Genomic DNA, 16,992 nt, shown 5'->3' with positions numbered 1-16,992 from the left:
GTATCCCTTTTCTTTTTTTGATTTTTTCTTTCTTTCTTTGCATCTCTCTCTCATTTTTCTCTCTCATTTTTCTCTTTAGTATAAAAGAGTAAATTCATATTTGCATAATTTTATGTATGCGTTCTATTATGTGATGATGTTATATGAATTTAGATATATCTATTAATATCAACATTTTATTTTTGTTTTCATTCCATATGTAATATAAATATGGATTTATCTACACTAAGATATGTGTCTTTTAAATTAAAAAATTGAGCGTGGGCAAATATAGTAATTTTTTTTCTTAGTACATACATTCTTGGTAAAAAATAGCATATCACATTTAGAAGTGGATTTGGTCCATATCACAGCAAATTTAGAAGTGGATTTGGTCCATATCACTTATTTTTTTGGGTTGGCAACCCAAACTTTGCTTATTTTTTGGGGTTGAATCCAAACTTTGATTCGGATGACATAATGATTTCGATGATGGGATTTGATATGTGAATCCGAACTAATATAGACAGAAAAAAAAGTCTTTTTAGTGGAGGGAAAAGATCTATTTATAAATTAAATAAACTACGTAAATCTCGATATTTAATATTCTATTTACAATTAGTGGAACTTAGTAGATTAGATGTTTACACCTCATGTAGCCACACATTCCACAAAGTGTTAGCGGAACTATTCAACAAAATGTTGGATTTTTCTATCAACTTAGTTCAGGACAATCAATGGTGGATTCAGTAAGGGGTCATGAGACACGTAGATTCAGTAAGGGGTCATGGGACACGTGTTCCTCTCACATTATATTTTAGTATTAATTTTGAAGCATTAGAATAAAATATATATTAAATTTAACTTTATTTTGCTTAATTTCTACTTTTTTGCCTCTTTGGTTGTGAGTTCAAGTCTTGTCGGTTACAATTATTTCTATAAAATATTTTTTATTATAAATATCAATCATTTTCTTTTGTTAAATATCAAATTTCTTCCTAAATTATAATCAAATAGTTTTTATTTAAAACATCAATAATTTTCTTTCCTCAAAATTCTCAAATATCAATAATTTTCTTTCTCCAAATATAAAATTTCTTCCTAAATCGATGATAATTTGATTTTATAAAAAGGAATATAATTTGATTTTCTAAAAGAAGATAATTTGATTTCCCACCAGGAAGATAACTTTTTTAGAAAGAGGAAAAAAAATTCATCTAAACCCTAACATATTTTCTAACACTCATTTGTTATCTATAAAAAATTTTAAAAAATACAATAAAATCAGTGATCCAAAATTCTACTCTCTCAGCAATATTTCATGCAAAATGTATGATTCTTTCTTTTTTCTTTTTTGATGAAAATTTTAAATTCACATATATACATTACAAAAAGTCATGTTTTTTATTGCTACAAATGTAGTGAATGTTATTGGAGTATAAGTGAAACATAGTGATATTGTTTAAAACATTTTTTAATGTGTTTATTATGTAGTGCCCGTTGTCACGGTCATACTTGTCCAAGGCGCGTTTGCCTATGGTCATATGCTCCGAATACCTCCAATTTATCTATCTTTATATCTTATATCTATTTTAGGTAGTTGCTTTCCATTTTAAGTCATAAAGCTTGGGTGTGACGTTTCAGCATTATCATATGCAAGCCTGCTGAATCCCCATCCAAGCATTGTCGTACTCTTTGCAAGCAAATATTTATCCTTGCAACTGATAGTTATCAATGCATATTGTAACGTCGATTTTAATGCATTTATTTCTTTCTCGCGTTTTAAAAACAATTTTCTCAAAAACGCAAAGGAAGGTTACATCATACGTAGACTTTGTCTGCAACTTTCGAATTTTGATCAACTGACTTGTTCAACGAGTTAGAACAAGTGTCGCACAATTGTTAGAACAAGTGTCGCACAATTATCCGTCCCGAGGTTGAAACACTACGATTGTGACACCCAGTGCCCCTTATATAAAATTTTTGGATCCGCCACTGAGGGCAATTCAATCCTTTGACCTTTTAAGTAAAAAGTCAAACTTTGACTCTTTCAAGTGAAAAATCAACATTTTGATTTTTTACCATTTTATTTGTTTTGACTAATTCCGACCTCCAGAACATGAATCCACATTCATTTTTTTGAAACTCAAATCACATTTGAATATAAAGCTAGTCAAAGTTAGATGTTTCAAAGTTAAAAGTCAACATTTGGTCGGTTTCTCTTTTTTTACCTAATTCGAACAATTCAAATTATTCAAACATATTGTCCCAAGTTAAATTCATATGAACTAGTAGGGGAACCTAAAGGACGTAGAGATCATGAGCTCCAACAATCTGAGATTAACTGACTAAACCTTTTAAATCGAGCTAATCAACATTCGCTAACTAACGGGTCATTCCACTAAAGTTTCGTAGTTGCATTCTCCTCGTTATAGATATAATTGTGTGCATTTGATATAACCATGGTCAGTAAGTTAATCCTTCACAGGTTGTTCACAATCTCGGCTCGATCAAAATACTGTTTTACCTCTGAGATTACATCTTGCTTCTTAAGTCCCACTAATCCACTATTGAACAATTGGTTTAAGGTCCAACCTATAAACTAAATCTCTCTCGGACCAATGAGAGGGTGAAGCCCCTTGTTCAAGACTTGGATTCACTTCTTAAGAGAACAACCTATCTACTAAACCTAGAGTGGGTACGAGTGAATTTCATCTTTCTTCCTATGTTCCTAGCCATCTACCCGGTTTTACCCCTAAAATGGAAGGCTTATTGGACCAGAATCGTTGAGCTACCCTCACCTATGTAGGCCTAAAAATAATGTTGTGTGAACAAAAGTTCATAGTTAGCTCTATTAAGATTAAGTTACCTAGGTTATCAATAATCAAAATTGTCAGTTTTATATAATTAACAGTGTTATAACTTAAAAGTGACTATTTTATGGTTCTAATCTTATGTAAACTTTTTACATAGGATGTCTCCCACTTTCATGTGTCTACATGAACAGTTTAGGATCACATAGTTTGTATTAACTACAAAGAGGGTGCATCCATATGTCCCTAGAACACGGCGTCCAACTTATCCATACACTATAGACCATTTAGGCTATATACTCGAACTTGATCCACGTTTATGTCTCTACATAAAGTTTAAATCTACACTAGAAAGCCTCGAGATCTCAGTTTATTGGATTCAAGATTATAGCATTCTTCTTTTCACAAATAAGTCCTCAATAACCACTTTATTGAATAAAATATGATTTTAAACTACAAACTACGAGTTTTAGGACATAAATTTCAGCATCCAAGTCGGTTGAAGAAATCGCCACTAGAACTAATTCTTCCTCTGTTGTTTCCTCTTTATTAGTTGCAAACATCTTCTCTAGGTTTGGTACTTCTAAAGTCATAATAAGCAACCAAGGAACCCATTTTTGTAACCGGACCATCGAGACATTAATGAGAAATTATAGAGTCCAACATCGAGTTTCAACTCCATATCATCCTCAAACAAATGGCTAAGCAGAAATTTCAAATCGAGAGTTAAAATTCATTCTTCAAAAAACTGTTAATCCTAATAGAAAAGATTGAAGCCTTAGATTGAAAGATGAACGTTAGGCTTATAGGACAAATTATAAAACACCCATAGGCACGACACCATTTAATTTAGTGTTTGGTAAAGCATGTCATCTTCCCGTAGAATTAGAACATAAAACTTTTTGGGCTATTAAATAGTGCAATTTATCTCTTGAAGAAGTCGCCAAGAATAGATTGTTAGAACTTAGTGAGTTAGAAGAATATAGACTTGATTCTTATGAGAACACTAAAATCTATAAGAACAAAACCAAACTTTACCATGATAGAAAGATTCTTAAAAAAGAATTCACAGTAGGGGATACAATACTTCTTTATAACTAATCTTTATCTTTTATGTCGAACAAACCAAAAACCAAGTGGATTGGCCCATTTGTTCACTACAAGAAAATGGGCTCTCCCGACATACAAAATCGTCGGAAGATATATGAAAAGCGTTGAAAAAGTCGTTTCCGACGCATAAATATACGTTTGGATACAAATTGGGAAAAATGTGTCGGGAGTTCCTAGACATCTCCCAACGTTGTATGAACGTCATAAACAATGTCAATATAGTGTCGGGAGATGTCTCAAAACTCTCGACGCATAATGTTGTGCGTTGGGAGTTCCTCTATTTTTTTTTTTTAAAAAAAACACCTTCCATTTTAAATGGAGGGTATATACATTCATTTCTTGTATTCACCCCCTCCCATTAATTTTTTATTCACCCCTCTTTAATTATTAATTCAACACCCCCCTCCTTAAAAATTCTAGTCCAATCCTAAACCCCAATAATTTTCAACAACGATTCTAATCATCCCCTCATAAAACATAATATTATTCCTAAAACATAATTCAAAATCCTATTCCTAAAACAAAAACCAAATTTCTAATTCAAAACATAATTTCTAATTTAAATCATAACTTGTAATCTAAATAAAAATAAATTACATCAAACTAATACAAAATAACCCTACTTACTGATATGTGACGGCCAGCGGCAGAAGACGACGACGAAATGGCGACAAGCGACGAGCACCGACGGTGAAGTGAGATCTCCTCGTCTTCTTCTTGGTATCCCTCTCTCTCGTTTTTTCTTTCTCTTTTCTCTTTCGATTTTGTAAAACAAAAGGATTTAATAGAAGGAGAACTCTTAACGCTACCCAAATACATCGAGATAGCCACCCTAATCTGGACGCCATTACTGATGCGTCAGCATTAGGTACTCTTTTTTTCAACATTTCTGGCGTCGCGTCGAAGGAAGGTCAAATGGTACAATTAATTTGCTCCTCATCCGACGCGACACTGTGGACATCAGAAAAATTATGATATTCCTGATGCATCATTTATGGCATCAGGAACACATTAATCCAAGAGGTAAAATACTCTTACCGTTAGTATTGGATGAAAACCGTTAAAATTTTGTTTAAAAAATACTCATGAACTATTGAAAAGTTTCATAGAAACCCTAAACTTATAAAATACTAAAAAATATTCTCATTAATCCAATTTTTTAAACCAAATCTTTCTGTCGTGAAAATAATAACCAAAATTTTAAGTTAAAACTATACTTTAAAATTTTCATGGGTTCAATATCAATAGAAGGACTAAATCGAAATTTCTATAGCATTGTAAAAAAATCCATGAATCACAAAAAATAAACATGAAAATGACACTAATATAAATAATAGACATGTTTACTTATTTGAAATTAATAAAATATTTATCTACTATTTAAAAATAATTTTCAATTTTTTGTTTTTATTATTTTTCGGAAATATCCATCAAAATCGAAAATTATGTAAAATTAAAACTTGGGTATATCAATCACTGTAACATTGATATTTTAAACCTTGGTAAAGAAAATAAAAGTCCACAAAATCTCACGAAGGTTAAAAAAGAATCTCATTAAAATATATCAATCACACTATCATCATGTTAATAGTCAAATGCATTTTTTTTATTTGACAATTAATTGGATGTTAATTACAACAATAACTATTGAGATTGGTTGTGTTCGTGATCCAAATAAATTTAAAACTATGGTTTCAACTTAAAATTTTGAATTTGATTTTAGTTGGTGAGAAAATTGGTGTAAAATTTGGATCATAAGAGTATTTCTTAACCTTCTTGAAGCTCAATGATGTCTTTTTTTAAGCTTTTTCAATATTTGAGTATTTTTTAAACAAAACTCTAATTATTTTCATCCAAAACTAAAGTAAAGACATTTTTTAAAAACATTTTCGAAAGTTTAAAGGCGTTTTTGAAACTGTTGAAATTTACGAGTATTTTTTATACAAAAATAAAAATCGAGGGTTTTTTTTTCTTTTTTGGTTTGGGTAAATCTACCCTTTTCTTTTTTCTCTATCCACTGTCTGGAGGACAAACAATCTTCCTCCATATACTAACCAAAGAAAATAGTGTAGAGATTGAAATGATATGATGGGGGTATTCAATGATGAGGGTTGGGGTGTCAATAATTTAGTGGGCTCCTCATATTAAAAAGTCAATTAATTTCCAATCAAGATGGATGATTTTATCCTTTTTTTTCTTCTTTTCTTTTCATTAAGCAAAATTATAAATTATCTCTAAACTTTGTATTGGTTCTAAAAATATCCCTTCCAAGTGAAGATGACCTCCCAATTTCCTATCTCATGGGAAATTTCATTCTCTATCATCATTCTTTGGACCCTTCTATACTATAGAATGGGACAAGTTTGTGATGTTGGATTATACATTTAATACTCATCACATTTTAAACAATATAGTTTCATCAATGTGTAATAAAACATAATGAAGGGATGAATTGAAGTTTGTGATTAAAATTGTGTTTGAATTTGTTATAGTCTTTTTACATATAAATTTAAATTATTGTTTTGAGTGTAATATAATCAAACAAATTTAGGTATAAAAATGTTTGAAAGAAAGTATAAGTATAATTAAAAACCATTTATTCTACAAAAATGTTAAAAAGAAAATGGTGTATGAATTATTTTATTGCCGACATTCTAAATAATCCAAACATGATTGTGAAGTCAATGTGGTGAAAATATTCCACATCCAAATTTCAAAAATTAGTTGGAAATAAATTATTTATTGTGACCTCGTCCTACTCCATAGTCGGTTTGAAAACCTTCCATTATATCACTTTTCATTAATATAACACACACATATATATATGTATTTTATTATCATATTCAATGAAAAGCTGAAATATCAACAAAATAAATTAAAGCATTTTAGAATTATCATTGAAATAGCTTTTTGTCTTAAAAGGGTTATAAGAAAATCTACCGATTCCACATTTATAGTACTGTTTATATATATATATATAGCTCATCATGTGATATTTGGATTTTTCTATAAATAAAATTTTAATAGTAGAGCAATAAAATAAGGTCTGCATTATTGGGAGAGTAGAGGACCCATGTATATACTAAAATAATGATTTCATAATCTATGACTTGTTGAATAATTTGCTGAAGATGTGTGTATTATGTAAGGAAATTGAAACAAATACGAATGTGGGTACAGTACTAATATTATCTGCTTTGTTATTGGGTTAATTATTTTTATATACTAAAATGTAATGAAGTTTAGTCATACAATGATGGTTCCTTGTGAATACAAATCCTTATGGTTGAATTATAAGATTCAGGTGAATAAGTTAGCAACATGAAGGAAGGTAAGGAATATAAGAGAAAAAAGAGAAGAAGAAAAGAAAAAGAAATGATATATGATTATATGTGTGACATTGGTATGGTTTAGAGTGGTGGGTAGATTAATGTTGGAATGTAATGGAAGAAAAGTAATTAAAAAGGGAGTAAGCCTAAGATATTGGTTTCACAAGGGAAAAGGACATGGTCCCACTTTGAACATAAATTTCATTTATTTTGTGAACTTTTTGAAGCTTTGGTTTCTCTCTCTTTGCACTTTTTATCTGCAAAATGAGAGAACTTTTTTGCTTTTTGAGCCTTTTTGTCACATTTTTCTGTACACTCATCATATGCCCACATCCACATTTCCTCCTCCCTCTCTGTCACTCTTAACTCTATCCATCTCAACACTAAACAAAATTCAACAAACCTCCATCTTCTAGGGTTTCTTTCTTTCTTTCTTTCTTTCTTTCTTAAATTATTATCCAAAACCTCTCCTTCAAAACTCACCTCTTTTCTCTTCGGTATGTTTCTTCTCTTTCTTTCCTCTTTTTTTTTATCATATCCTTTTCACCATATGGATTCTTGCTGCTCTCCCCCCCCCCCCCCCCCCCATTTTTCATTTTCATTTGCTTATGATCATCAGATTCACCCACTTTTTTGCTGTTTGTTCTCTGGTTTTTCTTTTCTCTATCTCATGTTCTGCAAATGGAAGTTTTTGCTTTCTTTTCTTTTTGCCTTCCAAGGCAAGTTGATTTGATTGATTCCTTTTATTAGAATTCTCATGCCTTCAAACCATGCTTTTTCTTCCTTTTTATATTCATCCTTTTCATACCCTAAATTTTATTTCTATATATGTTTTTTTTTTTATTGTGCCTTTAGATGATTTTGCCTGCTTTGTTCTTCTAGCTGGTTAGTTCTTGTGTTGGGTTGTACTTTTTTTTTCTTCTTTTTTGCTCTGTTTTGATTTGTTTATAGCTCCAAATCTTCTGGATCTACCCATATAATTTTCTTTTAAGTAGAGCATTTAAATGATATTTTTGGGAATTAGTTCTATTTAAATAAACTATTTCTTTTCTTTTTATTTTTAAGAATAATAATAACAATAATTTCACATGTGTTTTCTATTTCTGGGTTTTGACTTGGTTTGTTATGGTTGCAAGGATCAGAGGAAATAAATGCTGTAAACAGTCACATGTCTTATTTATTTAACATATAAATGCCTTTCCAATTTGTTTTTCTTTCTATTTCAAATATCCTGCTTTTTTCTATACAAAATATGTGGTGATAATCTGTATCATATCAAATTCTTGAAGGTTTTGGAAAGAAATTCACCATATTTGGCAGTCCCTGAAGAAGCTACTCTTTGGTCTGAAAATTTGAACTCAGAGAGATCTGAAAAGTCAATTGCAAAGATGGGTTTCATGTGTGATTTTTGTGGGGATCAGAGGTCAATGGTTTACTGCCGATCTGATGCTGCGTGTTTGTGCTTATCATGTGACCGTAATGTCCATTCTGCTAACGCCTTGTCGAGGCGTCATACGAGAACACTGTTGTGTGAAAGATGCCATTTGCAACCCTCCACAGTGAGGTGTATTGAAGAGAGAGTTTCTCTGTGTCAAAATTGTGATTGGACAGGTCATGGCTCATCTACCCTTGCTTCATCATCACACAAGAGGCAAACCATAAATTGTTACTCTGGTTGTCCATCCGCTGCAGAACTTTCTTGCATCTGGTCCTTTGTGTTGGATGTTCCATCTGTAAATGATGCTTGTGAGAAAGAGTTGGGATTGATGAGCATTGCTGAGACTGACTTGACGGGCGCCTGGAGTCCTTCGGAGAACAACGCTGGTCAAAGAATGCCTGGGTCAACAGAAGCCAGTGATGTTTGTAGCAGGGAAAAGTCAAATGTTTTGGTTGGATCATCTTCACTCATTGGCTCTAGGCCTCACACTTCAGATCAGCCAGTTGAATTGGATAATGTGGCTTTACCCAAGGTGAATGATAATTTTCTTGTTCTTGATTTTGCTGCTAAGTTTCTAACAAAATATGGAAATATATGAAAAAGGGTTCTGACAAGAAACTTGGCAGCAGAATCAAGTACAAGAAAATAAAATATGGAAATATATTGAAATATGCTGTAATCCATAAGAAAGTAACCATGTAACCCCTAGCCTTTCGTGAGGGCTAGACTCTCCCCAAATTTCCCAATTAGGAAGCCTCACATAAAACTCTTCACCTCTACCTACGCTCTCCATACTATTTATAATCAGAAAAACCTAACAAACTTAATATCTAATCACTAAAATGTCAGTCCTACTAATCATACTAATTCTCCCCATATGATCCTAACTAGGAGTCTTACAGAATTCAACGTTGAAGTTTCTTTGAATAATCATTGAACTTTTCACACCTTCATTTCATTCTGATTACAAATAATGTTCTCATAACTCTTTAAATAATGATCTACTTGAGCAATCATAAATGATATGGTTGTGCCGGTAATACTTTGAGTTCGAACTTTATTTCTAAACACGTTAATAGATTTTTTTGGTTGATTGTCATTATATGGAAAATGCATGTTGCTGCAGATTTCCCAATTTCTGCTTATTGGTTCTTGTCAAGGATCTTTTGAGGCATCACATTTTTGGCATGCAGTTTTGCTGTCCTGGAACAAAAGTTGCTGAATTCTGCGGTGAGGATGACGACCTCTACAAGGAGTTTGATATGGATGAAATGGATTTGAATCTTGAAAATTATGAGGACCTATTTAGCATGAGCCTTAATCATTCTGAAGAGTTTTTCGAGAATGGTGGAATTGATAGCTTTTTTGAGGCAAAAGGCCTGTCTTTTGAAGATTCAGTTTCCCACAGTGCAGTTGTTGCAGAGGTGATTGTTTTAATGTGTTTATTTCATTTATTACAATTTTCATTAGCCAATATTTATGCTATTGTTCTCCCATTATCCCATGCTTCTCTCTTTAGATATTACTACCGTTCTGTTGATGTGTTAAGATTTCTTGACTTGAAACTCAATAGCTAAAACAGATACAGTACTCTGCTCAATATATTATTGCAATAATATCAACCATTCCACAAGACAGAATCAGAGTATAACAAAAGAAGAATTCAAATGAAAATTAAGACACACAAACAAATAAAGCAGTAACCAGCTCCTTTGAGAGTGGAACTCTCTCCCTAAAAGCCCTTAGCAGCTTTTACCAAAATAAGACCTAGGGCATCAATCCCCAAAACATTCCTTATTTATGCTAACAGACAAGTGGGTCCCATTGACTTTCCCTTCCTTTCAATTGATCTCTCTCCAAGCAGCCCCAGGTACATTTCCTCTCTTGCCCCTCCTTTTATAGGTATGCAGAATTGGAAGTTTAACAATACAGGCCGGTTCGAAGTGCACCTTGTCCCTAAGGTGGAAAGAAGGAAGCTGTTGATTCATGAGATATGCAGACAACCGGGTGGCCTCACTGTCCGGCAACTTTTTCGATTTGATCAACCATTCATTGCCTCCGATTTCTCTGTTCCACCTCACCCCTAACACAGTTTCTGGTCTCAGTTGTAACTCAAACTCTTCTGTCAATGCTTGAGGGCAGTGCTGAACCTGCAGTTTCTGTCCCAACTTCTTTTTCAATTGAGATACGTGGAATACCTTGTGAATCAGAGCTTCGGGTGGTAGATCTAAACGATAAGCCACTTCTCCTTTTTTTTTCAATGATACCATAAGGACCTAGCTAGAGAACGCTGCTGGTATGGGCTCAGTTTCAAGCAGACCTCATCACCTACCTGAAAGTTTAATTCCCTGCAATGTAGGTCGGCCTGTTTTTTCATCCAGTTTTGCGCCAGCGCTAGATTTTCTTTCAATGCGTTAATGGTCATATCTGAATCCATGAGTAACTGTTCTGCACTGTCATTTGCTGTCTTATGGGTACCATACAAAATTAGGTGAGGGGGAGGTTTACAATAAACCACCTGGAAAGGAGTCAATTTAGACAAGCATGAAATGTAGTGTTATACTACAACTCTGCCCAGGGTATAGATTTGCTCCATTTCGCCGGCTGCTCATTGCAAAAACACCTTATGTAAGTTTCCAAACATCGATTCACCCTTTCCATTTGGCCATCGGTCTGTGGATGATATGCTGTTCTTCTTTTTAACGAAGTTCCCATTGCTGCAAATAATTTATTCCAAAAAATGCTTAAAAAATCTTGTCATGATCGATAACTATCGACTTTAGGATCCCATGCTTACTGACCACCCCCTTTCTATAAACACATCAGCCACTTGTTTGGCAGTAATGGATGTCTCAGGACAATGAAGTGGCTGAGTTTACTCAGTCTATCAACCACCATCATAATGGAATCATAGCCTCCCGATTTTGGTAGTCCTTTGAACTCCATGGTCCATTCTTCCAATATCAATTCTGGTAATGGCAACTCTTGAAGGAATCCAGCCGGTAACAAGGACTCGAATTTTTTTCGTTGGCATGTTTCACACTTTTTAATGTACTTCACATTGTTGCCAACAACTGGTTGTCTCTCAAAACCGGGAACACCTTTCATGTGTAGTGATGTCGGAGCTGTATACCAGAATATCTTCGAAGAATACCAACACGAATCGATGAAGAAAGGGACAAAACACTTGATTCATGGGGGACTGAAAAGTGGAGGGGCATTTGATAAATCAAACGGCATGACTAGAAACTCATATTGGCCTTCATGTATCCATAATGCAGTTTTCTCAATGTCCCCTTCTTCCATTCTTATTTGGTGGTACCCAAACAGAGGTCCAATTTTGAAAACACGGCTGCTCCTTCAAGCTCATCTAGTAGCCCTTCAATTATTAGAATAGGGAAGTTATTAGCCCTTCAATTATTAGAATAGGGAAGTTATCTGCTATGTTACCTGATTCAGTTTGCAATAATCAATGCAAAAACACCATCCGCCATCTTTCTTTTTTACCAGCAATATTGGGCTTGAATATGGACTTCGACTGGGGCAAATCATTTTTGCCTCAAGCATCTCCCTAACCAGCTTCTCTCTTCCTCCTTTTTTGTATGCATCCATACGTATACGGCCTCACTTTAATAGGTATCTGTCCTTGGACTGTCAGTATTCTGTGATCTATATCTCTCTTTGGCGGTAACTTCTTTGGGTTTTCAAATATTGGGGTAGCCTCGGGCTTCTTTCCTTCTCGGCGTGTGGACCCCCCACTCATTTAAAGCCAACTTTAGGGCTAAGTTCCGATCATTAACTAGTTGGGCTAAGTTCTTCCGCCAATATTTCGACACTTTTGGTCAACCCTAGGACTAATTCCTTCACTTCCTTAATATCCTTCTCATTCGTTTCCAACCTCTCCTCTGTTTGTTTCTATGCCATAGGCCGGTCACCCCAGAATGTTAGGGCTCTAATACCAATTTGTTAAGACTCCTTGACCTGAAACTCAGGAAAATCCCCACAATAAAACTATTATCAACCACTCCACAAGACAGAATTAGAGTCTAACAAAAGAAGAATTCAAATGTAAATTAAGACACAAACAAATAAAGTAGTAGCCAGCTCCTTTGAGAAGGGTGGAATCCCTTTAGCAGCTTTTACCAAAAAATAAGACCCAAAACATTCCATATATACTAACAGACAAGCGGGTCCCACAGCCTTCCCCTCCTCTCAATTGATCTCTCCCGAAGGAGCCTCAGGTACATTTCCTCTCTTGCCCCTCCGTTTATAAGCATGCAGAATTGGAGGTTTAACACGAAGTCCTTGAAGTGATCCTTGACAACTAGTTATTGAGATTAGTTTAATTCAGGTGCTCTATGAGTTCCATGCAGAGCTTGGTGACTTGATAAAAGATTCAAAAAGTCATCTGGTAAAGTTAAGAGTAGTGACGTTTGGTTGAGATTATTTTGAGTTAAAGCACTAGCATTATATCAACCTTCATCTGAAGTTCGATGAACTTGCTCCTTTTTTGGGCGCCGGGGAGGGGTTGAGATCGGAATCTATTAGTTCGAAAGAAGAACGGAGTGAAGAAGAAAGGGTATCCTTTTTAGTCTTGTTAAGTAAAATGATTAGGTTCTTTTTTTTATAAATGACTACTTTCCTGAAGAAAAAAGAAATATGAATTTTGAAGTTGAAAGAGAGAAGTTAGAAGGTAAAATTTTTCCTCTTAGGGAAAACATTGGACTCCGGCTCAAAGTAGAAATATATGCCTTGAAGTCAAATTTCTCATGTATGCGTCAACCTGTGTTTTGAATGTTCATTCTTATGAGCTGACACTGTAATTGGACCTTTATCCCATAGTACATAATGCAATGCTTCTTCAGTGTCACTGGAAAGCCATACTGGAACTGACATGACCTTTTACAGGGTTCTTCCATGGGAGTGGTCCAACAAATGCAGCCAGCTTACAGCAATGGTGCCTCTGCTGACTCAGTGATGAGTACTAAAACCGAACCTATTCTCTGTTTCAATTCAAGGCAAGCCCAGTCGGGTATGTCCTTTTCTGGTCTTACTGGTGAGAGTAGTGCTGGTGATCATCAAGACTGTGGAGCCTCTTCAATGCTTCTAATGGGTGAGCCTCCATGGTGTGCACCTGGCACTGAAAGTTCCTTCCCATCTACTGATCGCAATAGTGCCGTTCAGCGTTATAAGGAGAAAAAGAAGACACGCAAGTAAGTTTTTGTTGCCTCTTTTCATTCTGAATTTTGAAGTAAATAGACTGACACTTGTCTTTCTTCCTGCTGAGCTGAGGCGGGGCAGTGGATCTTTATGTTTTTCATTTCATTGCTTTCATTAGTGCTAACTGTTAGCTGTTCCAGTCTCAGAATGATAGTGATAGTCCTTGGAATGGACTTTAAGATCTCCCGTCAGCTTCTTTTGTAATGAATTGACTTGTCACATCATGAACTCTTATAAATTTTAAATTGATTTTCAATCCTGACTTGTAGGTTTGAGAAAACAGTGAGATATGCCACTCGCAAAGCGAGAGCTGATGTCAGAAGGCGTGTGAAGGGACGGTTTGTGAAGGCTGGAGAGGCATATGATTACGATCCACTAAACCAGGCTAGAAGCTGCTGAGTACAATTTTTAACTATACTTTACAAAAAGGAAGGAATCACTCTGATGTTTGCTTGGAAAGATGCATTCTTTACTTATCTAACCAAGTGAATGATTTGGATGCATGATGATAAGCTGTCTGATTCTATCACAGGAAGGTTCCATATCACCCGAAGATGAAAGATGGATTCGAAAAGGCGGAGTGCACAGAAGATTCAACGACTAAAATTTCCGGGGCAGGTCGCAAAAGGGTGTATGATCAGAGCTTCAATTTTTCATCCCATCCAATAATACAGAAAACAGAAGATTGCTCCAAGATTTGCGTGGTAGTTGCCATAAAGGCCAGCTCCTCTACAAATATTTGTTTACTGATCCTTGTTGGTCAGAAACTACACTTACCTGACTATTTTTTTTATTTCTTTCTTTTTTTGTTGATCTGAAACCTGGCTTGTTGGGTGACAAAACCACCATTGCCAAAATATTATTTTGTCTGTATATAGCACACAGTCACCATATTTTACAACACATGAAGATGAGTTGAGTTTAGTAGTAGATTATGGTTTCTTCCAAGGTTGAACACAGATTTTCTCCTCTTTCCCACTTGTAAATGTAAGGTGATAAATTGCATGTGCAGTTGAGAGACATTTGATAATTATACTCATACCTTGTAAATTCATCTTCTTTATTTTATTTTATTTTTCCTTTTTAAAGAAAAAAAAATGAGTAATTTATCCAATGAAAATGTAAAGCTGTTTCAATGTTAGTAGCTTGAATTTGAAAGTTCACCATCATGAATGAGTTCATTCTAGTTCTACATGTTGAACTGAAGTTCATCACTCGAATCATTTCTGATTTCTTTTAAGTAATATGTGTAGATACTGATGCAAGCTTAGTAGAAAAATAAGAGAGATAAAAATAAAAAAGAAAGTGATTTGCTCTTATTGATAAACTTAGCAGCAAAGTATCTATATCAACAAGGACCAGATGGCAAAATAGAGAGAGACTTATTGATAAGAAGCAAATAATTTATTACTTAAAAAATGGGTATAAGCAAAAACAAACAATCTTAAGATTTAAGAATGTCACTTTGTTGCAGAAAATGGACAGTGAAACGACTGACAGATCCCCACCAAGTTTGGAAAAGAGACCAGAAATGACAGTGATTTGGAAGATGAGAGAAAAAGTAAGCACAAACAACTTATCTAAAAAATGAAAAAAGAAAACTAATGATGGGACCTTTAGATCTGAGCTTTTATAGAGAGATAGGATCAGATTGGAAAATTTGAAAATCAGATATTGGGCTGATATAAGAGAAATCAAACTGATGATTTTGAAAATTTGGTCCAGCCAAGCCATGTGTGTATTGGGCTGGGGGTGTAAACCCAGTGCACAACGAAATGGACAAATCCGTATATATTATGGGAATCTATAAGTTTGAAGGTTGCATCTCCAAGCTTGGTGAATTAAAAAGAAAACAAATAACTTCATCATATAAAGGTAGATTGATTAACCTACGTAAGATGTCCCATATTGTGAAGGCTCTCTAAAACGTTGCCACTTGAGCAAATAATGGGGATGCTGCGTTGGCCCAGTTAATGAGTGAGTGGCACGTGGACAAAAGGTCACAGTAAGTAAAATTTGTATTAAAATGACAACTGAGGAGCGTTGGATGACACGTGGGCACGGATACAAGATGATTGAATCTATCTTTATGTTTCTTTCAATTCTCAAATCTATCCATTCCCTTCAAATTCTTCCAAAATTCAACTCTAAATTCCTTTCTACAATTTTAAGTTTTGTTCCTTTTCTCAATTATCATATTTGATATTGCTCCCTCCTCCTCCTTACCTATTAATCTTGACAATCCCTCCACTTAAAAATAAAGTTGAAAATTATAAATGTTTTTAATCTTCAAACCAATACATGTTTAACTCATCACTCAAATTTTGATTTTGAAAATAGTGTAAATTGGTTGAAGCCATTGCCTTTGTACAAAACATTGTGATGACTATAAGCAAGTTTTAAAAAAAAGAACATATTTACTTGCTTTGAGACACTTCGTGCACTCATAAGTGGTGAAGGTATGCATTTGATTAACCATATTGAGTAACCACCACACTCTATAATAAGAAGTGAGCGCTGCGTGTTCTCATTTTTTAACATTTAGATTCCTCGTACCTTCCGTTTATGCTCTCAAGATTACCCAAGTTTCAATCAACCTCCAGTCTATTTTTTTGGTTTTATTCTATTTTTTCGTTGCATTCCTTCGAATCTTTCATCAGTGGCAACCAAGCTATACATAGAGTTTTCTACCAATACCAAAGTTACTGAAAATCTACCAATCATAATTCATCGAAGTTTGACTGATATTAGAGTTCAAAATCTTTCATGAGGCAAGATAGAGGAGAATGAGAGGTCTCTTTCCTATCTCATCCTCACCTGTGCAAGTCGAACAGTCAGATTCATCATAAGATAATATTGAGAAAATTAAGCGTAGACGAGCATGGATAAAGTGGGAATGAAGTATTTGGAGAAATCCTAAAAATATTGAGCAAGACTATAGAACTAATGAAGTTGTGGAAGTGGACCAACAAAGTAAGGAGGTGGTTAGGTTGTCACCTCATAAGTTATTAAAGCAAATGTTTGAGGTGTTTGAATAGAAGATGAAGATAAAAAAAAAAAAAAAAAGGAAAGTACTTCAATGCAACCGCTTAGGGAAGAAGTG

General features: G+C 34.3%; 1 protein-coding gene and 1 long non-coding RNA gene across 4 annotated transcripts; both read left to right on the top strand.

Moving 5' to 3' along the window:
* Window positions 1–7,509: 7,509 nt before the first annotated feature.
* Window positions 7,510–14,943, top strand: LOC101216401 (zinc finger protein CONSTANS-LIKE 9). Of its 3 annotated transcripts, XM_031887294.1 has the most exons (6): window positions 7,932–7,950; window positions 8,521–9,201; window positions 9,863–10,093; window positions 13,578–13,882; window positions 14,159–14,288; window positions 14,422–14,943. In XM_031887294.1, the coding sequence occupies exons 2-5, from the start codon at window positions 8,620–8,622 to the stop codon at window positions 14,286–14,288; spliced, it is 1,248 nt and encodes a 415-aa protein (XP_031743154.1). In that variant the 5' UTR covers window positions 7,932–7,950; window positions 8,521–8,619; the 3' UTR covers window positions 14,422–14,943. The 3 variants fall into 3 exon arrangements, with proteins under 3 accessions (XP_031743155.1, XP_031743154.1, XP_031743153.1); XM_031887295.1 differs by lacking the exon at window positions 7,932–7,950 and adding an exon at window positions 7,510–7,728 and having other exon boundaries at window positions 14,159–14,943; XM_031887293.1 differs by lacking the exon at window positions 7,932–7,950 and having other exon boundaries at window positions 14,159–14,318.
* On the top strand, window positions 10,101–12,283 carry LOC116404560. The gene is made up of 2 exons (XR_004217453.1): window positions 10,101–11,024; window positions 11,161–12,283. It is a non-coding gene; the product is annotated as an uncharacterized LOC116404560 (long non-coding RNA).
* Window positions 14,944–16,992: the final 2,049 nt, after the last annotated feature.

This window comes from Cucumis sativus, chromosome 6 (assembly GCF_000004075.3).
Source record: "Cucumis sativus cultivar 9930 chromosome 6, Cucumber_9930_V3, whole genome shotgun sequence".
Lineage (NCBI taxonomy): Eukaryota > Viridiplantae > Streptophyta > Magnoliopsida > Cucurbitales > Cucurbitaceae > Cucumis > Cucumis sativus.
The sequence above is the reverse complement of the archived record's forward strand: the minus strand, read 5'-3'. Positions and strand labels throughout refer to the sequence as shown.

What these genes read in the sequence shown, in the direction of transcription:
- LOC101216401 (XM_031887295.1), top strand. Translation starts at nt 8,620, where the DNA reads ATGGGTTTCATGTGTGATTTTTGTGGGGATCAGAGGTCAATGGTTTAC. An exon ending in ACAGTGCAGTTGTTGCAGAG is followed by an intron (nt 10,094 to 13,577) that starts GTGATTGTTTTA and finishes GACCTTTTACAG; the next exon opens with GGTTCTTCCATGGGAGTGGT. An exon ending in GAGAAAAAGAAGACACGCAA is followed by an intron (nt 13,883 to 14,158) that starts GTAAGTTTTTGT and finishes CCTGACTTGTAG; the next exon opens with GTTTGAGAAAACAGTGAGAT.